Source organism: Pipistrellus hanaki (assembly GCF_964339955.1).
Source record: "Pipistrellus hanaki genome assembly, chromosome: 1".
Classification (NCBI taxonomy): domain Eukaryota; kingdom Metazoa; phylum Chordata; class Mammalia; order Chiroptera; family Vespertilionidae; genus Pipistrellus; species Pipistrellus hanaki.
Window position 1 is genome coordinate 53,758,801 of NC_140503.1, and position 19,321 is coordinate 53,778,121.

The following is a 19,321-nucleotide window of genomic DNA, read 5'->3' on the forward strand; positions in this document are numbered from 1 at the left end:
TGACAGCATTGCATTTAAGTGACTTGTTGCTTACAAATCGGTATTATCATCAACTTAGAGATGAGGAAACTCAGGCACAGAGAGGCTGAGTGACTTGGCTGAGGACACACAGGAAATAACAGAGTTGGAATTTGGGTTCTGATCTTGCCAAGTTTCTGTTACCTGCACAATTTTGAAAGATTACACCTGTATTCAGAAATGAACACCGAGGTATCCTTGTTTTGTCTCAAAACAATCATCTCCTTAAGCAATTGAGATCCCTAATGCTCAGAGTGTCTGTACTAAAACACAGGGGGGTCTTGAGAGTTCCGGGAGGCTAAGAAAAAAGGCTTTCAAAGTGCAGGGCTTCTGCAAAAGTAATGGGATGCCAAGGCTTAGTGTGGTGACCACCTACTCTTTGAGCCCGATTACCTTTAGTCTACTGCCCAGACTTTTTGAACTACCTGTACTGAGTGCTTTTTATGTGCCAGGTGCTCTGCATTGTGCACCAAAATGCATTATCTCTTTTATTCTTCACAACAACCCTTTGAGGCACTCCTATTTCATCCCCATTTTACATACAAAGAAACGAAGACACAGACAGATAAAAAGGGATATGTCGAAGATCACATGGCTAGTAAGTAATTGGTTCAGGTTTGAACATGGCTACATCTGACTGCAGACCAATAACACTGCCTTAAGATTTGACAATGTTCTAAGGATCCAAGATGGTGGCAGATCCAGAAACAAACTGGAATTACTCCTCCCAGGCCCAAACTGGAATTACAACTAGAATATAGAGCAATCAACCTGAATAGCCATCTGAAGACTAGCTAAACAGAAGTCTTATAACCAAGGATTTACAGAAGAGGCCACATCGAGACTGGTAGAAAGGCCAGAGACTTGAAAAGAACAGGATGTGGCTGGTCCTACTTGCACAGGACAGTATCTGAGATCTTGGAGGGATATCTGAGCTGCAAAGGTTACCCCTGAGAAATGTTGGGTCTCAATCCCAAAGTGGACTCACTGTCCAGAGTAATAATGCCAGGAAGAGGTGGCCACATAACATCTGACTATGAAAATCAGCAGGGATTCCATCTGCCAGGGAGAGACAAGAGAAGCCCAGGCACCCTTGTAAGGAACCAGCACACAAAGTCTTGTTCACAGCCACGCTCCCTGGGCTCTGGCAGAGGGAGGGCAGAGCAGACTAGAGTCGTGAGAGGAGGGACTGGGGCTCGTGACTCTGGGGAGAGAGCTGGAGGGACAGCCACCAAGATCCTGTGCTGAGTCACTGTCCCACACCCCAGCTGCCCCACTCCTTTCCACATGGCATCAGCCTGGGGGAATGCAAGAGCCCACCCCTGGGCTCCCTGTCTTTGTACTCTGCAGAGCTCACACCCTGCTGAGGAGTCAGTTCAGGGAAGACTCCGGGTGTCAGTGAATGAGTTATGTGGCTTCCGGGTAGGGGTCATTTTCCCCCTTTTCCCCCACTTTCCCCCCACTTTCCTATGAACATGATTGGTGCCTTCCCCTCATGGGAGATCAGAGATCCCATTCTCTGGGCTCCTGGAAGCCCCACCTTCACAACTCCTGGTGGCTCACCACTGCCTAGGAATGGGAAGAATCTGGGACAGACTAAATTGTGTGGCTCTGGGGTGATACATGTACACAATGAAATACTACTCACTGTAAAAAAAAGAAGGAACTATTATCTTTTGCAACAGCTTGGATAGACCTGGAGAGCACTATGCTAAGGGAAATAAGCCAGTCCGAGAGAGATAGGTACCATATGATTTACACTTATATGTGGAATCTAATGAACAAAATGAACTAACAAACCAAATAGAAATAGACTCAGAGATACAGAGAGGGAGGTTGGGGGGCTGAGTGAAAAAGGTAAAGGGATTAAGCAAAAACAAAACAAAAGAAACCCAAACAAGTCATAACTGACAGCAGTATGGTAATTACCAGAGGGAATGAGAGATGGGAGAGGTAAAACAGGAGGGTAAAGGGTGATGGAAGGAAACTTGACTTGGAATGGTGGACACACAATACAATATGCAGATGATGTATTGTAGAATTGTGCACTTGAAACCTAATAAAATTTTATTAACCCATGTCACCTCAATAAGTTCAACTTAAAAAATCTGACAATGTTTCAAACAGAATAGACTCATAGATACAGAGAACAGACAAATGGTTGACAGAGGGGAAGGGTTTGGGAGACTGGGTGAAAAGGGGAAGGGATTGAGAAATACAGATTGAGAGTTACAAATTATGTGTGGGGATGTAAAGTACAACAGGGGAATATAGTCAATAATATTTCAATAACTATCTATGGTGCCAGGCAATTTTAGTAACTATCTATGGTTTCAGGTGGTACTGGAAAATATCAGGGGGAACACTTTGTAAAGTATATGGTTGTCTAACGTCATCTGAAACTAATACAAAATAATATTGAATGTCAACTGTAATTGAAAAATATTAAAGAATTTAAAAAGAAAAGAAAAGAAAAATGCAGATGCCCTGTGGGGCATCTATAAAGACCTAATATATATCTGACCTCTGAGTTCTAGGCTATGGAAAATGAAAAACTATAAGGTGATTAACAAAAAGAAAGAAAAAGATTTAACAATATTCCAATTTCCACTATTGCATTTATCTAATGACTTTCTGAGATTCTTTTAAAAAAAAACCAAACAAACATATATATATATATATATATATATATATATATATATATATACTTTATTGGTTTTTTATAGAGAGGAAGGAAAAGGGATAGTTAGAAACATCTATGAGAGAGAAACATCGATCAGTTGCCTCCTGCACATTCCCTACTGGGGACGTGCCTGTAACCAAGGTACATGCCCTTGACCAGAATTGAACCTGGGACCATTCAGTCCTCAGGCCGAAGCTCTATCCACTGAGCCAAACCAGCCAGGGTGACTTCCTGAGATTCTTTCTTCCTTGTCTCATAAGCCCAATCCTGCCTCACCACTGGGGCTCCATGTTATCTGGTCCACAGAGAAACTCTTGTTCAAAAAGTGGATATGAGAAGAGACCTGAAAATTTTAGCCCCTATTTGCTTCAGTTGCCTGTGTTTAGAGAGCCTTGATTTCAGTGCCTTGTTCTCATGAAAGTTAGAGCATGTGAAAGACTCATGTCTCCCTTGCTGATATTATTCAATTACAGCACAATGAATATAGAGACTTTCACTGTCCAGTGCTAGTTGGCTGAGAAGGTCAACTGGATTTGGTAACATAAAAACACTGTTCTCTATTTCAAATTAATTCAGTTAGAAAAGGCATTTTGAGCATGGACTATCTGAAATAGGGAATTCAACATTATCTTTTTAGGTTGCTTTTTGTTTAGGAACCAATCCTATATAATAATAAACAGGTAATATGCAAATTGACCATCACTCCAACACACAAGATAGCTGCCCCCTTATGGATACAAGATGACCTGCAGGGGAAGGCAGTTGTGTGTGTGTAGGGGGACCAGGCCAGCAGGGGAGGGCACTTGGGAGGGACCAGGCCTGCAGGGGAGGGCAGTTGGGGTGACCAGGCCTTCAAGGGAGGGCAGTTAGGGGTGACCAGGCCTGCAGGGGAGGGCAGTTAGGAGTGATCAGGACAGCAGGGGAAGACAATTAGGGGCAATTGGAATGGCAGGTGAGCAGTTAGACGTCAATCAGGCTGCCAGGGGAGGGTTTAGGGAGTAATCAGGCTGACAGTCTGGGTTGTGAGAGGGCAGTCAGACATCCCTCAAGGGGTCCCAGGTTGGAGAGGGTGCAGGCTGGGCTGAGGGACACACACACACACACACACACTCACACACCCGTGCACAGTTTTGTGCACTGGGCCTCTAATTACCTATATAAAAATGATGGAAAGTAATTTAATTCACTATATTGACATTAACAGAGAGTGACTTTACTGCAGCTTAAAGAAAACTAGACTTCAATCCATTAAAAAAAAAAACACACGACTATCTTGTAGATTAAAACAATTATAATTAGGAAGTTTCTCTAATTTAATAGACCACCCTCTCCCCCCCCCCACCCTTCCTTTTCTGCTTTATTTTTATCCATAGCACATCATTTTCTACCATATCATATAATTTATTTAAGTCTATTGTTTGTCTTCCTTTCTTAGAAATAGTTCTTGTTTGCTGATGTACTCCCATGCCTAGAATAAAACCTGACCAGTAAATAGTAGTGGAATGGTGAGTGGATAAAGTGAGTGGATAAAAGCTCTTCAGATACCGTAGTAGCCAAATTATAGTCAGAAAATTGCTTGGTGAGCATGAAATCAAAACTAAATAAAATTTAAAAAATATAAATGGTATTTATAGTCTTTTCTTTCTTACAAAAAAAGAAGTCTGAATTTAAATGATGGTTATATCAGAAACATTTTAAAATACCTATGAATGTGCTAAATAAACTATATCCATATGTCCTTTAATCTTCACAGGGCTCTGGGAAATAAACAGTATTATTCCCATTTTACTCATGAGGGAACGAAGGCTCAGAGAAGTTAGGTGACATGCCTGTGCAGACACAGCTGAATAAGCATCAGAGCCTCGTCTTGAACTGGAATGAGCCTCTGGAATGAACTGAGGGTCGTTTGGTAAAATCCACCTTTTACCAATAAGGCGTGGTTCTCAGACTTAGCTGCACATTAAAATCACTTCGGTGAACTTTCAAAAATCCCGATGTCCAGGTCCTTCCTTCCCTATCCCCATTAAGTCAGAACATCTGGGGGTAGGGACCAAGCGTCATGTTTTTTTGTTTTTCCTTCTACTAACAATCCTTAGGTGATTGCAATGTGGGGTGCAGTTTGGGAACCACGGCCACCGGGAGTGGACCTCCACACATTCACAGGAGCACGGGAATGACGGGAATGAAATCAGCTGTTCCTCTGCTCTTAGGGAGAAGCAGCTGGTTCCTATTTACATTTTCTCTTCCGGGAGCCGTAAGCAAATCTTTTATTTACACAGTGAGCGCTGAAAGCCCATGAGAGTCCACTTTGGAAAGTTGGAGTGTTGTTTTTTTTTTTGTTTTGTTTTTTTCAAATTGATTTCAGCTTCCTGTGGAAAAAAATAGCTCATGGCTGAGGTAATATGGCACAAGCCTGAAAACATATGCTGGAGCAGATGGGAAGAGGGCCAGAGTCAAGAGGCAACCCCGCTTTCCTGGCTGTTCTGGCTTTCAGCACTGCGAAAGAAATACCGTATTTTCCGGCGTATAAGACGACCCCCTAATTTTACAGTTAAAACATAGGTTTAGGCCTATATTCGCTGTATAAGACTACCCCCCACTTCCGAGGCAACACCAGTTCTTTTTGTAATAGACCGCCTCTCTGACTCTGGCCAATCTGAGCAGGCTTTTTACTAGAACACAGTGTCGTCTTATACGCCGGAAAATACGGTATCCTTTATACATAAATTTGTCCCGGCCCAGCTCTGCTATCCTGATCTGCAGCCCCTCAGAAAATTGGAGAAATCAATAGAGTTAACCTAGTGAAGACTGGATGTACTAAAGATATTAGATCTTTTAAAAGAGTGTGTATGAAAATTAAGTTTAATAAATGATGCTTAAAATTCTTACAGGAAAGATGATATGATTACAGTTTTGAACTGCATTAAGCAAAGCAACTAGTACTGGTATTATGGATGTCAACATGGGCCCCAAAGCCATTCAATTCAAAGATTTCTGCACAGTGATGACATTTCATATGCCCAACATAGGCAGCATGGAATACTGAGTTGAGCACTGAATGGGACCAGGGAATGTGAGTTCAAGGCCCAGATCTGCCAGTCTTGGGCTATGAGATCTTGGGCGAGTCACCTCATCTTCTGGGCCTTGGCTTACTTATTTGTAAATTAAGGGGTAAACCCTAAAAAAGATGATTCATGATTTCTAAATATGGGAAGAAACTCTCCTTTGCTATCCTTGAAAAACCTGTGTTGGCAGTAGGTCTCTGCTTGTGCTTAGCTCTGAGTGCTCTTGCTGACTCACAAGAGAGAAGACAGGACTCACTATTTTCTGGACATTTCTAGAAGAATGCCTTGGGGCTTGAATAAAGGCATGACTTTTCTCCTCTTACGTTGCTTTAAAAGTAAAAACATCCACATGAGTTAGTTAATTTATCAATTTATTAATTAAGTTATCGTCTCTGTCTTCGGTAAAGATATGGAAATGATAGAATATTTAAGTGAAAGGTATATTAGAGATCACTTTTTAAACTCAGTTTCATTATCTGGCCATAATCTTGATAAATGATAGCACTGGAATGAGTTTCTGGGTATTATAATGTTGATCTCATCCCCTGGATGATTTTTTAAAAAATTCAGTGACTCATAAAGTAGAAGTGAACGAGTAAACATCGAACTGGCAAAAGAGAGTATACTTAGATCATGGAATAAAGTTCCAAATACTTTTTTTTTTTGTCTTCAGAGAGTGATTTACTTGAAACATTAAGCAACTTTATAGGTATGGAAAAATTAGAATAAATTCTATTTCATTGTCACATCCTTAAATTTAGGAATAATTATTGAAATACCTGCACTAATAATTATTCAAATACCTGCAATAACTAGAAATCAATATTTTAAAATAGTATTCTTAATGTGAGTCCTATAGAACAGAAGAGTTTAGATAATTTAACTAAACAATATTCAAAAGTTAATGTGTCATATTTCATCATTGAGTTATTTTACATTGTCTGCCTGAAATAAGATGTAAACATGCTCAGTAAGTTGAAGAGTGATACAAATGTAGGGTAACTATTATTATTATTGTTCCTATTTCCCAATGACCCAACATATGCTTGATATAGTTAATAAATATTTGCTGTCTCATCTCACATTGCAACACTAAAAACAGACTCCCTATAGGCATTCCTGCCAATGTGTCTGGCTTTATAATTAATTCCTAAAATGGTTTTAGCTGGGCCATTACCTCATCCCTTGATCTGCTCTGTAATGTCCTCCAACTTCCTCTACACACGCCTGATTCATCAATAAGAATGTGGCTTGTGTTACACTTGCCCACACATGGGTTAACAACTACTTTCAGGTCATTCCAAAGCTTGCTTGAGTCCTCAGAGTGAAACATATTCCAGGGTGGGTCTATTTGGATATTTATAACATTGGATATTCCAAGGGCTATTTGGATATTTATAACATCATTCTGGGGCCATACAAAATTATCAACTTAAAATTAACCGGCTATATTTGGTCAAACATTTAATTAACTCACCCCTAAGCCTTGACAGGGTTGGACCGAGTGATTTCTCTCTCGGGCCTTCTATGGCCCAAGGGCTGGATGTTCTCCATCTCTGTTATTCCTTCTGCAACTACTTCCTGGACACAATGCCAGGCAGGCCATCGGAATTAATGTTTATTTGTTGCTTAATAAATGTCTCAGAAAACCCAGTCAACCCTACCTCCACCCATATGGATGCTTTTATGCAGTGTTTCCTCAGTGGGTTTAATAACAGAGAAGCAAAACAGCTTTTGAAAAAAAGTGCAAATAAAGCAACTGTGAATACAAAGGTATATATTATAATATGTCCTTTGGGGGTTTAATTACTCTTTTTTTCCCTTTTTTTCAAGGAACCTTTGCTCTTGACTTACAGCAAAGTCTGGTATTTTCTAAACAGTACTGGAATCACTTTTTCTTATCCCAGGGTAATCGGGCTGATAAGATAGATGAACCTTCAGGACATTATGCTCACTAAAGTAAGCCAATCACAAAAGAACAAATATTGTATGATTCTACTTATAGGAGGTACTTAAATTAGTCAAATCCAGAGACAGAAAGTAGAATGGTTGCCAGGGGCTGGGGAGGAAGGGGGAATGAGTAGAGTTTCAGTTTTGCCTGAAAAGAGTTCTGAAAATGGATGGTGATGGCAGCACAATAATATGACTACACTTTATACCAATGAACTGTTCATTTAAAAATGGTAAGATGGTGCCCTGGCGGGTGGTTCAGTTGGTTGGAGCGATGTTCTATACACCAAAAGGTCATGGGTTTGATCCCAGTCAGGGCACATACCTAGGTTTTGGGTTCCATTCCCTAGTTGGGGCACATACCGAGGTTGTGGGTTCCATCCCCCAATTGGGGCACATATGAGAGACAACCAATTGATGTTTTTCTCTCTCCCCCTTCCCCTCTCTTTAAAGTCAATAAAAGCACATCCTCATCTTCAGTGAGGATTAAAGAAAGAATTACTTCAATAAAAAGGTTAAGATGGTAAATTTTATCTATCTATCTATCTATCTATATATATATATATATATATATATATATATATATACACATATATATATATATATTTTTTTACCACAATTTCTAAAAAAATATATTAAATAAAAGTTTATCACTGATCCAAAGTGGGTCTAGGGTTGAGTAGAAGTATCAAGACAGCATGATTGGTCTACAGAGTGAGAAAACATGGTATGTCCCTCACCAATTCCCTTGTCCACTGCCCACAATTAATGATTATTAATTAATAATTCCAATATTCTTTCCTCCCGAGCCCAGATGCAGCATCATAACCTTTCTTAACACAGGGAACTAACGAACAATTAGACTTAATATGTCAGCTATGTCAACATAGGAGAAAATTGTGAATATCACTGAAATCTATTCCAGAGAAAGGGAGGGTACAATAATATAAAACTTTGTAAGATAGGAAAAATAAACATGAACTTGATATATTAAGAAAAAATTTCCTTTTCAGCCCCATCTCAAAAAAAAAAATCCCAAAATAACTGAAAAAGCATACCTTTGGCCAACACCACTACTCATTTGAAACCACATAACGCAGTTCAGGTCTCTATAAAGAACCTGAGCTCAGCCGGTGTGACTCAGGGGTTGAGTGTTGACCTATGAACCATTAGGTCACAGTTCGATTCCTAGCCAGGGCACATGCCCGGGATGTGGGCTCAATCCCCAATATATATATTTTAAAAACAACCAGAACTCTTTGAAGAAGAATTGATTTGAAGTCTTGGGACAGGAAAATTCAGAGCAGGTCTAGAATATCCTATTGCTGTAGTGAGCAAAGGTGCTTTTAAAAACCACTGGTCAGTGCTAGAAAGACAAAAGACGAAGATGGGGGAAAGGCTCCTATTGTCCAAGTTATAATCATGGAAGCATAAAGTCATCATTATCATAATCTAGAACGACATACATAAAAAGTTACTATAGCCGAAACCGGTTGGCTCAGTGGATAGAGTGTCAGTCTGTGGACTGAAGGGTCCCAGGTTCGATTCTGGTCAAGGGCATGTACATTGGTTGCGGGCACATCCCAGGTGGGGGTTGTGCAGGAGGCAGCTGGTAGATGTTTCTCTCTCATCGATGTTTCTGGCTCTCTATTCCTCTCCCTTCCTCTCTGTGGAAAATCAATAAAATATACTTTTTAAAAATATATATATATTTTATTGATTTTTTACAGAGAGGAAGGGAGAGAGATTTAGAGTTAGAAACATAGATGAGAGAGAGTCATTGATCAGCTGCCTCTTGCACACCCCCTACTGGGGATATGCCCACAGCCAAGGTAGATGCCCTTGACCGGAATCAAACCCGGGACCTTTCAGTCCCCAAGCCGACGCTCTATCCATTGAGCCAAACTGGTTTCAGCAAAATATACTTCTTTAAAAAGTTGCTATAATGTCGGAAGTAGTAGTAGCAATATATAAGAGAAATAGTAATTTTATGGCTTTTATTAAGCTACAAGGTACTAATTACATAGCTTATTTGTTTCTTTTCTACTTAATACATAGATACTTGTTAAGCATGGATCTATCAAGTATGAATGTGCACTTGTTCCTATCCATACTAGAGGCCCAGTATATGAATTTGTGAACTGGTGGGGGCCGACTGGGCTGTACTGGCCGGGGGGCAGAGGATGTGGGAGGTTGGCCAGCTGGCCCTGCCCCCAATTGGGATGTGTGTGGGGTGATTATTAACTTTTGAATATTGTTTAGTTAAATTATTTAAACTCTTGTTTTCTACAGGACTCACATTAAGAATACTATTTTAAAATATTGACTTCTAATTAGTGCAGATATTTGAATGATTCAATAATTATTCCTAAATTTAAGGATGTGACAATGAAATATAATTTATTCTAATTTTTCCATACCTATAAAGTTGTTAACACCAAGAAATCTATGGCTTTTTTATATACCAACTAGGGGCCCAGTGCACAAATTTGTGCACGGCCTGCGGAGATTGGGCCCCAGCTCGCTCCCCCAGCCTTGCAGCCCCAAAGCCCTGCCTGGCACCCCACCTTGGCCTGGCGCCACCCCCTTACCTGTTCCACCATCCTGCCTGCCATGCCATCTATTGGGACTGGGCTCCCCCCCACTCAGTTCCCTCAGCACCTGGGAGCCAGGCAGCAGCCCAGCCCACCACTGCTGGTCACTGTCTGTGGGGTGATTGGTGGGGTGATCGGGCCCCATTCTCATCTGCCTTGGCCTGGAGCCACCCCCTCACCTGCTCCATCATTCCACTGCAGTCCTGCTCATCAGGGCTGGCAGTGCCTCCATTGCTGCCCACTGCCAGTGCCACATCACCCCCTGGTGGTCAGCGCATGACATAGGGAGTGGTCGAACAACCATCCAAGGGGACAATTTATATATTAGGCTTTTATTAAATAGGATAATGAACTCACAGAAAGAAAAACTAAAAACAAAAACAAAAACAAAAAACCCAACCAATCCCATTTACCATTGCAACAACAAAAAAATAAGATACCTAGGAATAAACTACAGGATGTTGAAAAAAGGAGATAGAGGAAGACATAAACAAATGGAAGAATATACCATGTTCATGGATTGGTAGACTTTCAACATCATTAAAATGTCCATACTACCCTAAGCAATTCATAGATACAAGGCAATCTGTACAAAATGTTTTACAGACCTAGAACAAACTCTCAAAAAATTTATATGGAATAAAAAAAACACCCTGAATAGATTCAGCAATCCTGAGAAAGAACAAAGTTGGAGGGATCACAATACCAGATATCAAGCTATATTATAAAGCCACTGTTCTCAAAACTGTCTGTTACTGGCACAGGAACAGACACATAGACCAATGAAACAGAACAGAGAACTCAGAAATCAACCCAAGCCATTATGCTCAATTAATATTTGACAAAGGAGGCAAGAGCATACAATGGAGTCAAGACATTCTCTTCAATAAATGGTGTTGGGAAAATTGGACAGATACATACAAAAAACTGAGACTAAACCACCAGTTTACACCATACACAAAAAATAAACTCAAAATGGATAAAGGACTGAAACGTACAATGGAAAACCATAAAAATATTAGAAGAATCCATAAGCAGCAAAATATAAGACATATGTTGTAGCAATATCTTTACCGATTCTGCTCCTGGGGCAATGGAAACTAAGGAGAAAATAAACAAATGGGACAACATCAAAATAAAAAGCTATTCACAGCAAAAGAAACCATCAACAAAACAACAAAAAAGCCCACTGCATGGGAGAACATATTTGCCAATGCTATTTCAGATAAGGGTTCAATTTCCAAAATTTATAGAGAACTCATACAACTTAACAAAAGGAAGATAAACGACCCAATTAAAAAATGGACACTTTTCGAAAGAGGACATACAGAAGTCCCAGAGACATGAAAACATGCTCGAAGTCACTAATCATCTGAAAGATGCAAATCAAAACAACAATGAGAAACCATCTCACACCTGTCAGAATGGCTAACATCAACAAATCAACAAAAGACAAGTGCTGATGAGGATGCGGAGAAAAAGGAACCCTCCTGCACTGCTGGTGGGAATGCAGACTGGTGCAGCCACTGTGGAGAACAGTATGGAGTTTCCTCAAAAAGTTAAAAATTGAACTCCCTTTTTACCCAGTAATTCCACTTCTAGGACTATACCCAAAAAAATCAGAAACACCAATAAGAAAGGATATATGTACCTCTATGTTCATAGCAGCATAATTTACAATTGCTAAGATTTGGAAATAGCCCAAGTGCCCATCAGCAGATAAGTAGATTAAAAAACAGTGGTACATCACACAATGGAATATTACACTGCAGTAAAAAAAAGAAGGAACTCTTACCATTTGCAACAGCATGGTTGGACCTAGAGAGCATTATGCTAAACAAAATAAGCCGGTTAGAGAAAGATACTGGTAAATATCACATGATCTCACTTATAAACTGATGAACAAAAATAAAGCCAGAGACATAGAAGCATCAAATAGTCCATCCAACCTAAGAGGGAAGGCAGTGGAGTGGCAGGGTGTAAGAGATTAACCAAAGGACTTGTATGCATGCATATGAGCATCACCAATGGATACAGACAGTAGAGGGATGATGTGCTGGGGGGTGGGATTGGGCAGAGAGAAGACAATGCGGGGAAAAGGAGACTTATGTAATACTTTAAACTAAAAAAAAAAAAAAAGACCATCAAAAAGATAAAACCAATTTGCAATCCGAGGACACTCAAGGACATTAGAAGAAATGATTGCTCAATAGTTATTCTTATTTGGTGGGACTTGGCTTATGGATCACCCTTTCAGATGTGTGGAACATTTTTGTTTCCCCAATTTCATTGCCAACCTAGAGCTGTCAATTCCATACCTTTTGGCTCATCTGTTTTTCCTCTGGGGTTATCATCTTTTGTGGAATCCTTCAAGGTTCCATATTCCTTTTCCATCTTAGCTGCTTCTTCCTTGGTACTGTCTGTTTCTTCATGACCCTTCATGGATGGCGCTGTAATCAGATTGTGCACTGTTGGTATAACCGTATTCCCTATCCATTAATTAACTCCTAATGTAGAAATAAACTATTGAAAAAGTACAGTTCGAGTTTAGGTCATTTTTTTTTTTTTTTTTTTTAGCTGAAAGAGATCTTAGTGGTTATCTACACCATCTCCCTCCTCCCATTTCACAGAGGGGAAAACTGAGGCCCAGAGAAGAGAGAGCTGTGCCACGGTCATCCACTGAGTTAGCAGAAGAGCTGGACCAACCTGTCAGCTTCCTGGATTTTGGTTTAATGTTCTTTCTCTTCTGCCATACTGTGTCATTAGAGCCATGGGTTATTTCCCTTACTTTAACTAATGTAGGCAATTAAGTGGGATAGGTCAGATCCCAATGGAAATTTGAGTCTTGATTCAAAATGCAACTAAGTCTGTAGTTGCCCAAACTCTACTTTGTTGTATATTTGAAGAATAGCTTATTACTCAGAATAGCACCTAAGAATTTAAGACAATGGCAGTTGTTTGGGGCCCTGACCACTTCCTAAGAATCTTAACTAAAGATGTACTTTGATTTTTCAGTGCTTCTCGGGATCAGATTTCTGTGCTGAGGCTGGCCACAAAATAACCAAGGTTGTAGCTCTTTAATCCCACGGTTGGATTTCAGATTTTAAAACTTTAAAAAATCTATAATTCTTTATCAATGCTTACTGAAGTTCATTATTTATAATTCAAAAGGGTTGTTGTGCTCAAAGCAAGAAAAATTGTTTAATAAATCATACCTGAGAAAAGCTTGCTTTTGTTGTCAGTAACATTTTTTTCTAGCTTGTTCTTGGTCTGAAGAGCAATTGTTTCATCCAAGTTTTCTTGAGGGAGGAAGGGAAAAATATAATTTTATTTCCTGAAAGATATTATCAAACTTCTACTAAAAATGTTCAAGTTTCACCAAAAATGTCACAATAGGAATTTCATGATATTAACACTGCTAGAAAGATGTTTTGACATGGATTTTTTGCTAGACTCTCAGAATAATAAAGAATCCTATCTGAGATCCCAGGTTCATCCTCTTACCCAGTTAATTGCAGAAGTTCCTTCCATATTTTTATGGCCACAGCTAGAATATATAGGGTTGAAACCTATAATGAACACTGTGGTTTTGGCCTACTCAATACCTTCTGGTAACTACACCTTAGTTTTCCTTTGGAAAACCCACACCTCTCCCACTCTCAGCACATTTGCCTCAAGGTCTTCCACCCCCTGGGCTACAGTAATTGGTTCAAGGAGTAGAACATGACTCAAGCCAGGCCAATTAGATTCAATGCTAGAACCACTGGGAGAAAGAGGTTCTCTTCCCAATGGGATTCTTGTTCTATGAGGATGTGAGATTGGAGCTGTGCTAGCCATCTTGTTCTTATAAAGGAACCACTTGTTTAAAATGAAAATATGGAAAATCGGAGCTGTGAGATGGGGAGTAATAGACTCCTCCTTACACCATTGGTAGACTTAACAAACATGAAGCCAGACCACCTCTAACCCTGGACTTTTCAGCTACATGAGGCAATTAAATTTTCTTTTCATTTAAGCCAGAGTTGGATTTCCATCATTTAGTATTCTCATTAACTCATGAGACAGCTAGTTCGACTGATAGTCATAAGGGTGAGAATTTCCCTATTCTTATCAAGATGAAATCTTATCCTTGTCTTTGTCCTAACTATGCCTTTGGAGTAACATCACATAGATGTTACGAGACATGAATCTAGACTGTAACCAGCTCAAGGTAGACAACACATTAGAATCTACATTCTGTATTTAGTTATTCAACCAGCCACATATTCTATCTCACTAATAGGGCAAGTCTTTTTTGCTATTTGCAAACAACCATTTCTTTGCAATTAATCTATGAAGAATCCATTATTACTTTATATTATTCCTCTCCAAGTAAACTCTCCCTTCCATTTTACCCCATGCCTCTTTTGAGAAGAAAAATAGTATATTTTATTGTATGATGCAGACTCTTATTCCAGATAACATTTTGGTATATTTCCGTCCAACTTTCTATACATACATTCACTTTTTAACACCAAAGTTCTAAATGGCTTTAAGCATTCAACAGAGTGCCATGAATATTTCCTCTTGTTATTAATCCTTATCAACAATGTTTACATTGCATATGTAACGAACATACAATTATTAAAAACACAAACATTTGAAAGAAAAATTTAAATAGTCTAACATAAGAACCACTAAATAATTTATTTTAGATATTTTCCTCTTGTGGAATATCTTGGTCATTTACACTTTTTTGTTTCTATAAACCAGTGCTGTCCAATAGAATTTTCTGCAATGATGGAAATATTTACTTCTGTATTGGTTCAATGTGGTAGCCACCAGGTACATGTGCCTACTATATGAAAAATTAGATTTAAAATTTTCCCTCTTCTGGGTATATACCCCAAAATTCGAAATCATGTATTCGCAAAGATATATGCACCCCTATGTTCATTGCAGCATCATTCACAGTGGCTAAGACATTGAAACAACCAAAGTGCCCTGTGATAGAGGACTAGATAAAGAAGTCCACATACACAATTGAATATTACTCAGCCATAAGAAAGGATGAAGTAGCACCATTTGCAACAACGTGGATGGACCTTGAGAACATTGTGCTAAGTAAAATAAGTCAGTCAGAAAAAGCTAAGAACCATGTGATTTCACTCCTAAAACTGATATAAACTGAAATTCATGAACACAAACAGCAGTGTGGTTGCCAGAGGGCAGGGGGTAGGGGGAGAAGGGGTCTTAATATAAGGTACCAGGAGAAGATTTGACTTGGAGTGGTGCACACATGGTACAATATACAGATCTTGTAACAAAGAAACCCATTCCTAAAACTGATATGTTCATGTTGACCAATGTCACCCCAACCAGTTTAACAAATAAAAATAAGTAAATTTTGTTTAATTTTAATTACTTTTCATTTTTTAAATTTTTATTATTTTAAAATATATTTTTATTGATTACAGAGAGGAAGAGAGAGGAAGAGAGAAACATCAATGATGAGAGAGTCATTGATTGGCTGCCTCCTGCAGGCACACTGGGGATCAAGCGCACAACCTAGTCATATGCCCTGACCGGGAATCGAACCGTGACCTCCTGGTTCATAAGTCAACCCTGGAGCCACACTGGGCTTGATTACTTTCTATTTTAATAGCAACATGTGGTTAATGGCTACCATACTGGACAGTACAACCATAAACAGTAGTGGAAATATCTACCTTGTACATAAGCCTTATGGTATGTCTAATTTATTTCCATAGAAAAAAGGATTAAAGTGAGGAAGTTCTGAGCCATGGGGCATTGGTATAAAACAACGACTGATTTAAAACAGTCTTTGATCTACTGTTAAGTGAGTAAGTGGTCTACAAAGCACTGTGTATATAGCATGAATCCATGTTTTCGTTAAGTCAGATAAAAGAAAAAAATGAGCCGAAACCGGTTTGGCTCAGTGGATAGAGCATCGGCCTGTGGACTGAAAGGTCCCGTGTTCGATTCTGGTCAGGGGCATGTACCTTGGTTGCAGGCACATCCCCAGTGGGGGGTGTGCAAGAGGCAGCTGATCGATGATTCTCTCTCATCGATGTTTCTAACTCTCTATCCCTCTCTCTTCCTCTCTGTAAAAAAATCAATAAAATATATTTAAAAAAGAAAAAAAAATGACAGAATGGCTCAGTTGGTTGATTGGGTGGTGTCCCATGGAATGAAAGGTCACTGATTAAATTCCTGGTCAGGGCACATGCCTGGGTTGATCCCCTGTAGGGGGCTTTCTCTCCTTCTCCCTTCCTCTCTCTCTAAAATCAGTAAAAGCATATATATTTTTAAAAAGAATGACATAGATATACATGTGTGCCTACACACACACACACACACACACACACACATGCAGAAAATACCTGAAAAGACATAAACTAAAATATTACCTAAATGCTAGTATTATGAGTGATTTTTTACCACCTTTAAAATATATATATATATATATATATATATATATATATATATATATATATATTATTGATTTTTGTACAGAGAGGAAGGGAGAGAGATACAGAGTTAGAAACATCGATGAGAGTCATCGATCAGCTGCCTCTTGCACACCCCCTACTGGGGATATGCCCGCAACCAAGGTACATGCCCTTGACTGGAATCAAACCCGGGACCTTTCAGTCCCCAAGCCAACGCTCTATCCATTGAGCCAAACCGGTTTCGGCTTTTACTACCTTTTTTGAATTGACTGCTTTAAAAAAAATAAATGTGCTCTTTTATAATCAGAAAAAACAGTACAACTCTTTTTATGGAGAAAGAAATTCAATTCATACAGAATAATTCTAGATTGTTTGTGCTATGAGATTTTCTCTTCTGTTTAATTCTCCCTCCCTCATCAAAGACCAGAGAAAGGGGTTGTGAAGTCATCTTGCCCGAAGGACACCAGGGGTGACTGGTATTTGTTGATTAACTAAACCAAGCAGGAAATAAAATACTTTAAACAACCACAGCAACTACAACTTACATGCAGAATCAAAAAATGTCCAAGTTTACTTACAAAGTTCCAAGAATCAAGGGTAGACAGCTTTATCTTTAAAGGGCCAGATAGTAAATATTTTTTGGCTTTTTGGGCCATATGGTCTCAACTATTCAATTCTTTTATCGTATCACAAAACATAGACACTAACACAAACATGCATGGCTATGTTCCAATGAAGCTTCATCCATAAACACTGAAATCTGAATTCTACATAGTTTTCTCATGTCACAAAATACCCCAACCATTTGAAAATGCGAAAGTCATCCTTAGCTTGTGTACCATACAAAAATAGGTAATGGGCCAGATTTGGTCCATGAGCAGTAGTTTACTGGCTCCTGTTATAGATAACAAAGTCCTTTATTAAAAAGACGTAGAAACAGAGGCATTTGCCTTTGTCCATATGGCAGAGCTGGTCTGAGACAACCAGCTGGGCCTCAGAAGTTCAGTTGTAAGGGCTCCCTAGAAAGGTGCTTTTTTCTCCTATTCACATACAAATCTCACTGGTTAAAGTCAAGACTCTTAGTATTAACCATTCAAATAAAATTGAAAAAAATAATAAGGTCAAGTTTGATAAAATTGTCTCTGTGTTAGTAGGACAAAATACAACAAATGTGAAATGTTTGTACTAAAACTGGATCTATAAAGATTAAAAGTTGATTAAAACTTCTGATTAAAATTTTTAATATGCATTATCAAGCTGGGCAATTCTGCTTACCCAGATAATTTAGACTATTTGGCAATTATCAGAGTAGTGAAGTAATTATTGCCAAATATCTAACTCACTTTGGATGATGAAGACTAACAACAGTAAAAACAAAACAGATAGGACTCTCACCAAGGTATGAAACACCTTCTTCTGGAGATATTGTGCCATATTTGACCATCATCTTCACAAAGTCAATCAGTGTTTTCATGATAGTAATCAGTGTTTCTTTTTCTTTTGCCTCTTTTTCTATATAAAAGGATGAAAAAAGATTTTTTAAAGTAGTGGCATACATTTCCACCTTTTAATGTCAATTTAAAAAGTACAGCATCTTATTGAAACATTTCTTCCTACATTTATATCTAAACCCGCTTATATTTAATTTACAGAAAGCCTAAGGCTTGCTTGGGAGTGCAGGACAATGTACAGGAATACTAAGCTTTTCCAGAAATGGATAATTTTAACTTCTCCAAAAAGATTTACTTTAATCTAAAATACCTTATTAATGAAGTAGATGATAGAGAAAGTTTATGACCTGAGACAATATGAATTCAAAAGGAAAAATAGAAGGTTGGTGACCCAACCACTTTCTCTATTCAGACTATACATTTTGAGGGCAAGAACTACCTGTTTTCATTAATCAAGCTTAGTACTGTATTTTAAATAAAAATATACATTTATCTTTATTTTTTAAATATAAGGTTTATTTTTAACAGTAGTATATATTACTTTCTAAACTTTCATTTGAAAGGATATATGTATTCAGTAAAAGTATTCAATAGTACAGAAGTAAATAATAGTCAAATAACATACTCTTCTCCCAATACTTACTCCCTATAGGGAATTCTTCATATTTGACATACGTACTGTTTTACATCTTGATGTAACAAGATGGCTAATGATTCCATAAAAGTTCAGTAGATATATTAATTCTAAAACCATTAAAAAAATCTCTTGCTAGTCTTTTAGCTGCTATTAAGGATTTTCTTTATATACTTCTTGCCCTTTCCCCCTCATCTTTTCATCCTTCTCACACATGAGGTTAGTAGCCAACGCAGATTAGTGTACATTTCTCTCCCAATGGGGATTGGAAGTCTTTCTTCTTTCCACCCCTCTGGAACAGTGGAAGGCAGGAAAAGCACCAAGAAAAGCACCTGATCTGCTGACTCAGACTATCCCTGGGATTGACTGTTTTAAGAGTTAGACTGAGGAGCATGAGTGCACAAGCCCACTATGGGCCTCTTATACCAAGCTCTATTCCACAACCCATCTTTACCAGCATTAGAGATATTTTGG

The 19,321-nt window shown here is 38.7% G+C and overlaps 1 protein-coding gene across 1 annotated transcript in view; it reads right to left on the reverse strand.

The window, feature by feature from the left end:
* The window catches only part of SCG3 (secretogranin III), a 47,332-nt gene that overhangs the window by 10,278 nt on the left and 17,733 nt on the right, over positions 1 to 19,321 (reverse strand). Inside the window, exons 8-10 of the mRNA XM_084894342.1 lie at positions 18,158 to 18,274; positions 13,526 to 13,609; positions 12,629 to 12,760 (exon numbers count right to left, since the gene is read on the reverse strand). Of these exons, the coding sequence (XP_084750468.1) occupies positions 12,629 to 12,760; positions 13,526 to 13,609; positions 18,158 to 18,274 (333 nt within the window). The remainder of the gene's footprint in view (positions 1 to 12,628; positions 12,761 to 13,525; positions 13,610 to 18,157; positions 18,275 to 19,321) is intronic.